The 14,675-nt window shown below is 41.9% G+C and overlaps 1 protein-coding gene across 1 annotated transcript in view; it reads left to right on the forward strand.

Annotated features, from left to right (window-relative positions):
* The window catches only part of CRTC1 (CREB regulated transcription coactivator 1), an 871,795-nt gene that overhangs the window by 557,238 nt on the left and 299,882 nt on the right, over positions 1–14,675 (forward strand). The window contains exons 5-6 of the mRNA XM_053702973.1: positions 6,071–6,165; positions 12,381–12,466. Of these exons, the coding sequence (XP_053558948.1) occupies positions 6,071–6,165; positions 12,381–12,466 (181 nt within the window). The remainder of the gene's footprint in view (positions 1–6,070; positions 6,166–12,380; positions 12,467–14,675) is intronic.

Genomic DNA, 14,675 nt, shown 5'->3' on the forward strand with positions numbered 1-14,675 from the left:
TTGTTAATAAAGAATGGGAAAGGCCCGGTATTCCTTTCGTCCCTCCCCCCATATTTAAAAAATTGTTTCCTATGGTCGACCCCAGAAAGGACTTATGGCAGTCAGTCCCCAAGGTCGAGGGAGCGGTTTCTACTTTAAACAAACGCACCACTATACCCATAGAGGATAGTTGTGCTTTCAAAGATCCTATGGATAAAAAATTAGAAGGTTTGCTTAAAAAGATGTTTGTTCAGCAAGGTTACCTTCTACAACCCATTTCATGCATTGTCCCTGTCACTACAGCTGCATATTTCTGGTTTGATGAACTGATAAAGGTGCTCGATAGTGATTCTCCTCCTTATGAGGAGATTATGGACAGAATCAATGCTCTCAAATTGGCTAATTCTTTCACTCTAGACGCCACTTTGCAATTGGCTAGGTTAGCGGCTAAGAATTCTGGGTTTGCTATTGTGGCGCGCAGAGCGCTTTGGTTGAAATCTTGGTCGGCTGATGCGTCTTCCAAGAACAAGCTACTAAACATTCCTTTCAAGGGGAAAACGCTGTTTGGCCCTGACTTGAAAGAAATTATCTCTGATATCACTGGGGGTAAGGGCCACGCCCTTCCTCAGGATCGGCCTTTCAAGGCAAAAAATAGACCTAATTTTCGTCCCTTTCGTAAAAACGGACCAGCCCAAAGTGCTACGTCCTCTAAGCAAGAGGGTAATACTTCTCAAGCCAAGCCAGCTTGGAGACCAATGCAAGGCTGGAACAAGGGAAAGCAGGCCAAGAAACCTGTCACTGCTACCAAGACAGCATGAAATATTGGCCCCCGATCCGGGACCGGATCTGGTGGGGGGCAGACTCTCTCTCTTCGCTCAGGCTTGGGCAAGAGATGTTCTGGATCCTTGGGCGCTAGAAATAGTCTCCCAGGGTTATCTTCTGGAATTCAAGGGACTTCCCCCAAGGGGGAGGTTCCACAGGTCTCAGTTGTCTTCAGACCACATAAAAAGACAGGCGTTCTTACATTGTGTAGAAGACCTGTTAAAAATGGGAGTGATTCACCCTGTTCCATTAAGAGAACAAGGGATGGGGTTCTACTCCAATCTGTTCATAGTTCCCAAAAAAGAGGGAACGTTCAGACCAATCTTAGATCTCAAGATCTTAAACAAATTTCTCAAGGTCCCATCGTTCAAGATGGAAACCATTCGAACTATCCTTCCTTCCATCCAGGAAGGTCAATTCATGACCACGGTGGATTTAAAGGATGCGTATCTACATATTCCTATCCACAAGGAACATCATCGGTTCCTAAGGTTTGCATTCCTGGACAAACATTACCAGTTTGTGGCGCTTCCTTTCGGATTAGCCACTGCTCCAAGGATTTTCACAAAGGTACTAGGGTCCCTTCTAGCGGTGCTAAGGCCAAGGGGCATTGCAGTAGTACCTTACCTGGACGACATTCTGATTCAAGCGTCGTCCCTCCCTCGAGCAAAGGCTCACACGGACATCGTCCTGGCCTTTCTCAGATCTCACGGCTGGAAAGTGAACGTGGAAAAGAGTTCTCTATCCCCGTCTACAAGGGTTCCCTTCTTGGGAACAATTATAGACTCCTCAGAAATGAGGATTTTTCTAACAGAGGCCAGAAAAACAAAACTTCTGGACTCTTGTCGGATACTTCATTCCGTTCCTCTTCCTTCCGTAGCTCAGTGCATGGAAGTGATCGGGTTGATGGTAGCGGCAATGGACATAGTTCCTTTTGCGCGCATTCATCTAAGACCATTACAACTGTGCATGCTCAGTCAGTGGAATGGGGACTATACAGACTTGTCTCCAAAGATACAAGTAAATCAGAGGACCAGAGACTCACTCCGTTGGTGGCTGTCCCTGGACAACCTGTCACGAGGGATGACATTCCGCAGACCAGAGTGGGTCATTGTCACGACCGACGCCAGTCTGATGGGCTGGGGCGCGGTCTGGGGATCCCTGAAAGCTCAGGGTCTTTGGTCTCGGGAAGAATCTCTTCTACCGATAAATATTCTGGAACTGAGAGCGATATTCAATGCTCTCAAGGCTTGGCCTCAGCTAGCGAGGACCAAGTTCATACGGTTTCAATCAGACAACATGACGACTGTTGCGTACATCAACCATCAGGGGGGAACAAGGAGTTCCCTAGCGATGGAAGAAGTGACCAAGATTATTCTATGGGCGGAGTCTCACTCCTGCCACCTGTCTGCTATCCACATCCCGGGAGTGGAAAATTGGGAAGCGGATTTTCTGAGTCGTCAGACATTGCATCCGGGGGAGTGGGAACTCCATCCGGAAATCTTTGCCCAAGTCACTCAACTATGGGGCATTCCAGACATGGATCTGATGGCCTCTCGTCAGAACTTCAAAGTTCCTTGCTACGGGTCCAGATCCAGGGATCCCAAGGCGGCTCTAGTGGATGCACTAGTAGCACCTTGGACCTTCAAACTAGCTTATGTGTTCCCGCCGTTTCCTCTCATCCCCAGGCTGGTAGCCAGGATCAATCAGGAGAGGGCGTCGGTGATCTTGATAGCTCCTGCGTGGCCACGCAGGACTTGGTATGCAGATCTGGTGAATATGTCATCGGCTCCACCTTGGAAGCTACCTTTGAGACGAGACCTTCTTGTTCAGGGTCCGTTCGAACATCCGAATCTGGTTTCACTCCAGCTGACTGCTTGGAGATTGAACGCTTGATTTTATCGAAGCGAGGTTTCTCAGATTCTGTTATCGATACTCTTGTTCAGGCCAGAAAGCCTGTAACTAGAAAGATTTACCACAAAATTTGGAAAAAATATATCTGTTGGTGTGAATCTAAAGGATTCCCTTGGGACAAGGTTAAGATTCCTAGGATTCTATCCTTCCTTCAAGAAGGATTGGAAAAAGGATTATCGGCAAGTTCCCTGAAGGGACAGATTTCTGCCTTGTCGGTGTTACTTCACAAAAAACTGGCAGCTGTGCCAGATGTTCAAGCCTTTGTTCAGGCTCTGGTTAGAATCAAGCCTGTTTACAAACCTTTGACTCCTCCTTGGAGTCTCAATTTAGTTCTTTCAGTTCTTCAGGGGGTTCCGTTTGAACCCTTACATTCCGTTGATATTAAGTTATTATCTTGGAAAGTTTTGTTTTTAGTTGCAATTTCTTCTGCTAGAAGAGTTTCAGAATTATCTGCTCTGCAGTGTTCTCCTCCTTATCTGGTGTTCCATGCAGATAAGGTGGTTTTACGTACTAAACCTGGTTTTCTTCCAAAAGTTGTTTCTAACAAAAACATTAACCAGGAGATTATCGTACCTTCTCTGTGTCCGAAACCAGTTTCAAAGAAGGAACGCTTGTTGCACAATTTGGATGTTGTTCGCGCTCTAAAATTCTATTTAGATGCTACAAAGGATTTTAGACAAACATCTTCCTTGTTTGTTGTTTATTCAGGTAAAAGGAGAGGTCAAAAAGCAACTTCTACCTCTCTCTCTTTTTGGATTAAAAGCATCATCAGATTGGCTTACGAGACTGCCGGACGGCAGCCTCCCGAAAGAATCACAGCTCATTCCACTAGGGCTGTGGCTTCCACATGGGCCTTCAAGAACGAGGCTTCTGTTGATCAGATATGTAGGGCAGCGACTTGGTCTTCACTGCACACTTTTACCAAATTTTACAAGTTTGATACTTTTGCTTCTTCTGAGGCTATTTTTGGGAGAAAGGTTTTGCAAGCCGTGGTGCCTTTCATTTAGGTGACCTGATTTGCTCCCTCCCTTCATCCGTGTCCTAAAGCTTTGGTATTGGTTCCCACAAGTAAGGATGACGCCGTGGACCGGACACACCTATGTTGGAGAAAACAGAATTTATGTTTACCTGATAAATTTCTTTCTCCAACGGTGTGTCCGGTCCACGGCCCGCCCTGGTTTTTTAATCAGGTCTGATAATTTATTTTCTTTAACTACAGTCACCACGGTACCATATGGTTTCTCCTATGCAAATATTCCTCCTTAACGTCGGTCGAATGACTGGGGTAGGCGGAGCCTAGGAGGGATCATGTGACCAGCTTTGCTGGGCTCTTTGCCATTTCCTGTTGGGGAAGAGAATATCCCACAAGTAAGGATGACGCCGTGGACCGGACACACCGTTGGAGAAAGAAATTTATCAGGTAAACATAAATTCTGTTTTTCTGTCGATTGTCCACTTTCCAGGGGTGGACAATTGGGAGTCGGACTTCTAAACAGACTGATAATTCTTCCCGGGGAGTGAGCATTTCCATCCGGAAGTGTTCTCTAGGTAGACCCTCACATGGGGGTTTCAGGAGTTGGCTTTTGTAGGCGTTTCGACACAACTCCAAGTTTCAAAGGTACAGTTTATGGTCATGTGATCCACAGACCGTCCTGATAGATGTTCTGACGTTTTTATTGGTTTTCAGTCTTGTATACCTTTTTCATCTGTTCTCTTTCATTCTGTCATTACTTGTATTTTCAGGTGAGAGGGGCAGTGATTTTATTAGCTCCTGCGTGGCCTCGTTCGATCTGTTTTGCAGACCTAGTGGAACTGTCTCTCCACCTTGGAAACTACCTCTGAGGAAGGACTTCTGATTCTTGGTCTTTTCCTTCATCTAAATCGCTGAAGCTGACTGCTTGAAGATTGGACGCTTAGTTTTGTCTAAGCAGAGGTTTTTCTGAATTTTTTATCCTTTCTCCAGGGTCGTCTGGAGAAGGGTTTGTCAGTCAGTACCCTGAAGGGTCAGTTTTCTGCATTGTCTATTTTGCTACATAAGTATCTGGTGGACGTGCCAGATCAGCAATCTTTTTGTCAGGCACTGGTCTACATCAGGCCTGTGTTTAAGTTGGTTGCTCCCCCTTAGGGTTTTACCCTTGTTCTTAAAGTTTTGCAGTAGGCTCTGTTTGATCCTTTACTTTCCATAGATATTAAATAGTTATCTTGGAAGGTTTTGTTTCTCATTGCTATATTTTCTGCTTGGAGAGTCTTGGAGCTCTGTTTTGCAGTGTGATTCTCCATATCTTATCTTAAATGCAGTTAAGGCGGTTATTCGTACTAGTTAGGTTTTCTTCCTAAGTGGTTTCGGATAGATATAGTAATCAGAAAATTGTTGTTCCTTTTCTGTGTCCTTATTTTTCTTCTCATAAGGAACGTTTGTTGCACAACTTTGATGTTGTGCGTGCTTTTATTTTCTATCTACAGGCGACTAAGGATTGTCGCCAGTTTGCTGTTTGTTTCTCTGGGAAACATAAAGGTCAGAAAGCTTCAGCTACTTCTTTTTCTCTTTGGTTGAGTAGTATAATGCGTTTGGTTTATGAGACTGCTGGACAGCAGCCTCCTGTTAGAATTTCAGCTCATTTCACTAGGGCTGTCCATTCTTCTTGGGCTTTCAAGAAGAAAGTTTCTGTAGAACAGATTTGCAAGGCTGCAACTTGGTCCTCTGCATACTTTTTCCAAATTTGATATTTTTGTCTTAGCTGAGGCTTCTTTTGGGAGAAAGGTTCTTCATGCACTGGTGCCTTCTGTTTAGGTTACCTGTCTTGTCCCTCCCTAATCATGTGTATCCTCTAGCTTGGGTATTGGTTCCCACTAGTAATTGATGATTCTGTGGACTCACCATATATTACGAAAGAAAACATTATTTATGCTTACCTGATAAATTTATTTATTTCCGGATATGTGAGTACACTTTATTTTAAGACAGTTATTTTTAACTAAAACCTCAGGCACCTCTACACCTTCGTGTAATCTTCTTTTTCCCTTTTCCCTTTGGCTGAATGACTGGAGGTTATGGGTAAGGGAAGTGACATATATAGCAGCTTGCTGTGGTGCTCTTTGCCTCCTCCTGCTGGCCAGGAGTGATATTCCCACTAGTATTTGATTCAGTGGACTCACCATATCCGGAAATAACTAAATTTATCAAATAAGCATAAATTATGTTTTTATTGTAAATCATTTATAACATAGTATAAAATCTTTTTTTTTTTTTTAGTATTGTAATACAATTGTTTTACTTGTTTGTATAATAATTAATTTTCTTCCTAACTAAATTATTAATATATTAATGTTCTGAACATTTGATTTTTCCTTTTAGGACGAATTCAGATTCTGCATTACATCAAAGTACAATGAACCCAAGTCAGCAAGAAACTTTCTCTGGGAGCTCACAGGACATGCAACAGAAACGAGGTATTGTGATTTTATTCTAGATGATATAGATCACTGTTTTTCTCTTGTTAAGTGTAGTCAGTCCACGGGTCATCCATTACTTATGGGATTATATCTCTCCCCAACAGGAAGTTGCAAGAGGATCACCCAAGCAGAGCTGCTATATAGCTCCTCCCCTCACATGTCATATCCAGTCATTCTCTTGCAAGTCTCAACAAAGGAGGTTGTGAGAGGAGACAGGAGTTTTTTACTCAACCAGTCTTGGAACAAGGGCAAGCAGGCCAGAAAACCTGCTGCTGCCCCTAAGACAGCATGAAGTAAGGGCCCCCTGTCTGGAAACGGATCTAGTGGGGGGCAGACTTTCTCTCTTTGCCCAAGCTTGGGCAAGAGATGTCCAGGATCCCTGGGCGTTGGAGATCATATCTCAGGGAAATCTTCTGGACTTCAAAGCTTCTCCTCCACAAGGGAGATTTCATCTTTCAAGGTTATCAGCAAACCAAATAAAGAAAGAGGCGTTTCTACGCTTTGTACAAGACCTCTTATTAATGGGGGTGATCCACCCAGTTCCGCGGTCGGAACAAGGACAAGGATTTTATTCAAATCTGTTTGTGGTTCCCAAGAAAGAGGGAACCTTCAGACCAATCTTGGACTTAAAGATCCTAAACAAGTTCCTAAGAGTTCCATCATTCAAAATGGAAACTATTCGAACCATCCTACCCATGATCCAAGAGGGTCAGTACATGACCACAGTGGACTTAAAGGATGCCTACCTTCACATACCGATTCACAAGGATCATTATCGGTATCTAAGATTTGCCTTCCTAGACAGGCATTACCAGTTTGTAGCTCTTCCCTTTTGGTTAGCTACGGCCCCAAGAATCTTTACAAAGGTTCTGGGCTCACTTCTGGCAGTACTAAGACCGCGAGGCATAGCGGTGGCTCCGTACCTAAACGACATTCTGATACAAGCGTCAAGTTTTCAAACTGCCAAGTCTCATACAGAGATAGTTCTGGCATTTCTGAGGTCGCATGGGTGGAAGGTGAACGTGGAAAAGAGTTCTCTATTACCACTCACAAGGGTTCCCTTCTTAGGGACTCTTATAGATTCTGTAGAGATGAAAATTTACCTGACGGAGGCCAGGTTATCAAAACGTCTAAATGCTTGCCGTGCCCTTCATTCCATTCCACACCCGTCAGTAGCCCAGTGCATGGAAGTAATCTGCTTAATGGTAGCAGCAATGGACATAGTACCATTTGCGCGTCTGCATCTCAGACCGCTGCATTTATGCATGCTCAGTCAGTGGAATGGGGATTACTCAGATTTGTCCCCTCTAATAAATCTGGATCAAGAGACCAGGGATTCTCTTCTCTGGTGGCTTTCTCGACTCCATCTGTCCAAAGAGATGACCTTTCGCATGCCAGATTGGACGATTGTAACAACAGATGCCAGCCTTCTAGGTTGGGGCGCAGCCTGGAACTCCCTGAAGGCTCAGGGATCGTGGACTCAGGAGGAGAAACTCCTCCCAATAAATATTCTGGAATTAAGAGCGATATTCAATGCTCTTCTAGCTTGGCCTCAGTTGGCAACACTGAGGTTCATCAGATTTCAGTCGGACAATATCACGACTGTGGCTTACATCAACCATCAAGGGGGAACCAGGAGTTCCCTAGCGATGTTGGAAGTATCAAAGATAATTCGCTGGGCAGAGTCCAACCCTTGCCACCTGTCGGCGATCTATATCCCAGGCGTGGAGAACTGGGAGGCGGACTTCCTAAGTCGTCAGACTTTTCATCCGGGGGAGTGGGAACTTCATCCGGAGGTCTTTGCTCAACTAATTCATCGTTGGGGCAAACCGGAACTGGATCTCATGGCTTCTCGACAGAATGCCAAACTTCCTTGCTACGGATCCAGGTCCAGGGACCCGGGAGCGGCGCTGATTGATGCTCTAGCAGCCCCTTGGGGTTTCAACATGGCTTATGTGTTTCCACCATTTCTGCTGCTTCCTCGGCTGATTGCCAAGATCAAACAGGAGAGAGCATCGGTGATTCTGATAGCACCTGCGTGGCCACGCAGGACCTGGTATGCAGATCTAGTGGGCATGTCGTCCTGTCCACCATGGTCTCTACCTCTGAGACAGGACCTTCTAATTCAGGGTCCTTTCAACCATCCAGATCTAATTTCTCTGAGGCTGACTGCATGGAGATTGAACGCTTGATTCTATCAAAGCGTGGCTTCTCGGAGTCAGTTATTGATACCTTAATACAGGCTCGGAAACCTGTTACCAGAAAAATTTACCATAAAATATGGCGTAAATACTTATATTGGTGTGAATCCAAGAGTTACTCATGGAGTAAAGTTAGGATTCCTAGGATTTTGTCCTTTCTACAAGAGGGTTTAGAAAAGGGTTTATCTGCTAGTTCATTAAAGGGACAGATTTCTGCTCTGTCTATTCTGTTACACAAACGTCTGGCAGATGTTCCAGACGTTCAGGCTTTTTGTCAGGCTTTGGCTAGGATTAAGCCTGTGTTTAAGACTGTTGCTCCGCCGTGGAGCTTAAACTTAGTTCTTAAAGTTCTTCAAGGTGTTCCGTTTGAACCCCTCCATTCCATTGATATTAAGCTGTTCTCTTGGAAAGTTCTGTTTTTGATGGCTATTTCCTCGGCTCGAAGAGTCTCTGAGTTATCTGCCCTACACTGTGATTCTCTTTATCTGATTTTCCATTCAGACAAGGTAGTTCTGCGTACTAAACCTGGGTTTTTACCTAAGGTGGTTTCTAACAGGAATATCAATCAAGAGATTGTTGTTCCATCATTATGTCCTAACCCTTCTTCAAAGAAGGAACGACTTTTGCATAATCTGGACGTAGTCCGTGCCCTGAAGTTCTATTTACAGGCAACTAAAGATTTTCGTCAAACTTCTTCCCTGTTTGTCGTTTACGCGGGACAGAGGAGAGGTCAAAAGGCTTTGGCTACCTCTCTCTCCTTTTGGCTTCGTAGCATAATACGTTTAGCCTATGAGACTGCTGGACAGCAGCCTCCTGAAAGAATTACAGCTCATTCCACTAGAGCTGTGGCTTCCACCTGGGCCTTTAAAAATGAGGCCTCTGTTGAACAGATTTGCAAGGCTGCAACTTGGTCTTCACTTCACACTTTTTCAAAATTTTACAAATTTTACACTTTTGCTTCTTCGGAGGCTATTTTTGGGAGAAAGGTGCTTCAGGCAGTGGTTCCTTCCGTTTAAAGTTCCTGCCTTGTCCCTCCCATCATCCGTGTACTTTAGCTTTGGTATTGGTATCCCATAAGTAATAGATGACCCGTGGACTGACTACACTTAACAAGAGAAAACATAATTTATGCTTACCTGATAAATTTATTTCTCTTGTAGTGTAGTCAGTCCACGGCCCGCCCTGTCTTTTAAGGCAGACCTAAATTTTAATTAAACTCCAGTCACCACTGCACCCTATGGTTTCTCCTTTCTCGTCTTGTTTCGGTCGAATGACTGGATATGACATGTGAGGGGAGGAGCTATATAGCAGCTCTGCTTGGGTGATCGTCTTGCAACTTCCTGTTGGGGAGAGATATAATCCCATAAGTAATGGATGACCCGTGGACTGACTTCACTACAAGAGAAATAAATTTATCAGGTAAGCATAAATTATGTTTTTTAAACCTGTCCTCAGACCTCTCTAACAGGCCAGATTTTAAGATTATCTGAACTGGAGCACAGGTGAAATAATAAAGCTGATAAGTAAACATGGTTATTTTAGCTGCTTTCATCCAAGGTAATCCTGAAAATATGGCCTCATAGGGAGGCCTGAGAACAACCAGTGTTATAGATGACTTAGGAAAATAAGCAGAATCAAAATTTATTTTAGTACTAACTTACCATTATGGATGTGGGTTATCTCTACACATTGTATTAGAGAACAGCAGCTTACACCACAAGTGATATGTAAGCCACCTGTGTACCACAAATATGTTTTACCCCTACCGTGCCATGGCTTGAGTGCTAATTGGTTCCTCCTTATCCTCTTTGGATTTTCTCTCCTAGGGCATGAAAACAGCTCTGCTTCTCAGAACTTTGGCATTTGTCTCTCAGTTACTATCCCTGAGGCAGTGTATGAGTTACATGAGCCCCTATATTGTGTGTGTGGCATTTACTGTTTTTGTGAGCTTTGTGCTTCATCTCTATTATTCTACTAAAATATAGATACAGGCATACCCCGCTTTACGGACCTTCACTTTACGGACACTCGCGAGTACGTACATAGCTATTACGGACCCTCTGTTTACGGACACTCGCGAGAACGGACAAAACCGCCCCTGCGCACATGAAACAGTTAGTCTCTATGGTTCAGGAAGAGGTTGCCGCGCGCCAGGAAGATGTGGGGTTTCCGCTCACTGTGTAGAAGCCGCGCACTTTGCAAGTAAAAAAGTGAAGTTAAAAAGTGAATAGTGTATAGAAGATTCCTGCACCTAAATTGCTATTTTATTCCTGCCATAATACTGCACTGTACCACTACTGTACAAGCATTGAGAAGTGAAAAAAAAGTATTGCTTCACTTTAAGTACATTTTCGTTTTACATACATGCTCTGGTCCCATTGTGTACGTAAATGTGGGGTATGCCTGTATCTTTGACGGTGACAAAATGTTAATGTTTTCAAGTGATAAATAGAAGGGGAACACAGGCAAAAAGGAGCCCTGGGAAGAAAGCATGGAAGCACTGTGACATGGCTGCAGTTAATGCTGATGTTAACTCATAACATGCCTGTGCTTACCTTTTATGTCAGACAGGTAAAATAATGTTTTCTTATATAGCATTACAGGGACATAATACTCTTATGCTAAATTACTTGAAACTGATGCAGCATAAGTGTAAAAAGCTAACATGAAAATATCACCTGAGCATCTCTATGTAAAAAGGGAAGATATTTAACCTTAACATTTATTCAGCTCACCAGAGTGAGTGCTGTGTGAACAGTTTGAGTTGCTGTAAAGCTGTAAGTTAAACAAAGGAAAGAAAAGAAAACACAATAGTCAATCAGCTGAGGTCTTGCATTGCTTTGCATTTTAACTTAAATCTTATGAGATTTCACGCTAAACTTCCATAAACTGAATAGGAAAATAACATGACTGTGCCTGCACATGACAGATGCACGCTCCCTTGCTTGTCCTGGGACAAGCATCCTGACTGGCTGCTTAAAGTCTCTTTACAGTGAGATGTGAATACTTAGGAAATTTGGAGGTAAATACTGTCGTCCTTTTTTACATAGATATGTCCAGGTGATTATTTTCTAGTCAGGTTTTTATAGCTATGCTGCAGCACTTTCAAGTGCTTCAACATTTGAGTATTGTGTTGCTTTAACTCTGCCTCCTTGCTCCCCGTTACTACCTCAGGAACTTTAAAATTAAAAGTTACAGTATATTTTTGCCCATCTAAACAATTATATTTATATACATTTTTTGCCAGCCTAATATTAATGGGCTTATTTTGTTTGCAAATGCTAACCTAAAGCTTTACATATTGAGCCTCAGTAATATGATGTCATCAAGTACCACTGGCTGTTTGGTTATGGTTGTGTGACGTGAGATCCTGACCCAGAATCATATATGGTTATTTTAAATGGTGTGTGTGCATAAGGGCCAGTGTCTTGTATGTAGTGAGACACTTTTGAATGATTCCAGAATGAGAGAAAAAAAAAATAGCCACTGTGATGTAAATTGTAAAATACTACGTTTACTGAAAAAGTTCGAGAACCACTGTTCTATAGAATAGATGTTTTCCAAAATATAGTAGAAAATATACAATAAATGGTTCTAAAATAAAACAGGCTTACAAAGGTGTGGCACTCAAAGCTAGGCATTTGCAGTGAAGACTGTCCTCCATAGAGCAGCACATGTGTGCTTTTATTTCTTATTCAGTTATAGTAATGTCAAGTATTATCTAAGTACTTGTATTTTTCCTGTCTGAATCCATTTGGGTGCCACAAAAGAAGAAATACAAACTCAAAATGCTAGATGCACATCAAGATAATTAGGGGCAGAAAATGCACAATAAGGCTACATTTTAAGTATTTTATTTAAGAAGTCATGATTTAGTGTTTTGCTTAACTTCTTTTAATTGAGGTCATACTGTTTAACTATAAAAATATATTAGAAATTGATTGTGATTCAAATGCACTAGAAAATTGTCTAATATTACATTTTTTTTTTTTTTTTTATACATATAAATAGTTTTATTGTTAACTGTTCCTGGAATGGATGAGGATAATTCAGAAGCTGATAAAGCCCTCGGCAAACAAGGATGGGATACAAAAAAGGTATTAGTGTGCTTAGGAACCTGATAAATGTATGTATACAGCTGTTCTGCTGCTTAGTGTACAGAAGTGGCTTTACTGTCCACACTGGTTATGATATGCGTGCGACCTGCATAGAAGCATATATACTTTGTGGTCAGTGCAGGTGTTTGTATGTGTGTATATTTATATATATATATATATATGTATATATATGTATATATATGTATATATGTATATGTATATATATGTATATATGTATATGTATATATATGTATATATGTATATGTATATATATGTATATATATGTATATGTATATATATGTATGTATGTATATATGTATATATATATATATATATGTATGTATATATGTATATATATATGTATATATATGTATATATATATATATATATATATGTATATATATGTGTGTATATATATATATAATGTACAGATATTTAAATTTTTACTACACAGGTCTTCAGTTATCTATGAATACGCTAGCAATGCAAACATATCCTAATGTCCTATTCTCTATGAATTATTATATTTTACCGTAGAATGCTTTTTTCACCTATATTTTGTCTGAAATACCGGGTGATTGAGATGGTCAAAAAGTCAAATTAGACATGGCAGTTTCATGACATTTGTCATGTGATGCGTGATAACCGATCTCACATGTATTTTCTGTTTATCTCCAATATATAAGGAAGATTAGCCTGTCTTTATAGTCAGTGTATAGAATTATGTTTAATGCCATAGAGTTGCACATACCAAATGGTACAACTGAAAGGCTAAAGAATGTTTTATGTCTTTACTTTCTATGGAAATAATTTAGAACAGTGGTCAGCAGCCTATGGTCATGTTCCGTGTGTAGCCCTCTGAGTTATTTTTAATGGCACATGGGGTGGTACACGGATAACTGACATTGTCTTTGCCACCAAGCCCACTGTCACCCTCCTCTTCAAATACAGGCACCATGCACAGTTCTGGAGAAACTTCAAACTACACGCTAGGGAACACAGCAGCAGACTTCACCTCTGCTGTCTAAGGGGAAATTAAAGGGAAAGTCTACTCAATAATTGTTATTGTTTTATAAGATAGATAATCCATTTTTTCTTCATAAATGGAAAGAGTCCACAGCTGCATTCATTACTTTTGGGAAATAAGAACCTGGCCACCAGAAGAAGGCAAAGACACCCCAGCCAAAGGCTTAAATACTCCTCCCACTTCCCTCATCCCCCAGTCATTCTTTGCCTTTCGTCCTAGAAGTTTGGCAGAGAAGTGTCAGAAGTTTGTTTTCGTCTCTTATGTAGGGTAGTACTCTTTGACATGGGACGGGAGTTTTAAGTAATCCTGAGAGCTTGCAGCTTTTTAATAACAACAAGCCTAAAAAGCCTGACTCTACTAACAAACTGCTAAACCACTTATGGCATATTATTTGTCTGCTAAGGTTTCCATTTCAAAGGGACTTTATTGAATCTGTTGATTAGATCTATTTTTTGTATACAACATCCACACATTCTATACGGGAATTCATCTGGATATACTAGATATATTTTCAGTTTTATGATACTAGATATATTGTCAGTTTTATAAAATGTTATCCATGTTATGCCTTTTATGAGAGGTTGTGGCACGTTTTCGCTTTTACATACTTTTGGCGCTTGCGCGTCTACAAAGTCCAGATGTTTATTTGCGATTGTGTTCGTGCCCGATTGCCCCAGGCCTCGGCTACAGGAGGGCATGTGCAGTTCCCTGCGGGTGTAACTGTTCCTGAGTGTTGTGCCTTTCGTTACAGGCTGGCTCGCCTTAGTGTTCTACTCAGACACGTTTTTGAGCTGTTTGGGGACCCTATCCTTCTCAGTTATGGGACTCGTCAGTCTCCTCCTTCAAATGGCTTACCTCGTTAGACATGGGGGGATGAAGTAATCTCCTTTAAGTCTTATCAAGATCCTTCCCAGTTTTGTTGGAAGAACAGGGTTTCCTTTAGGCTGGTCCTGCGGATCTTTCTGTTCTTCTTGGGCGTTAACCCTCGGGTTGTCTGTTACTTTATTTTATCCAGTTAGGATGAATTTTATTATTTTTCATACTAGGTTTCCTGCAGGAACTTAAAAATCTCTGGGATCAATACTCGCTGTTTGCTTCTACAGAAGTTGTTCGGGGCACGTTAGTCCCATGTTTGTCTGTTTTTCTTCCTCCCTTTCTGAGGGCAAATTTAGCCAGCTTGGC

Source organism: Bombina bombina, chromosome 2, assembly GCF_027579735.1.
Source record: "Bombina bombina isolate aBomBom1 chromosome 2, aBomBom1.pri, whole genome shotgun sequence".
Lineage (NCBI taxonomy): Eukaryota > Metazoa > Chordata > Amphibia > Anura > Bombinatoridae > Bombina > Bombina bombina.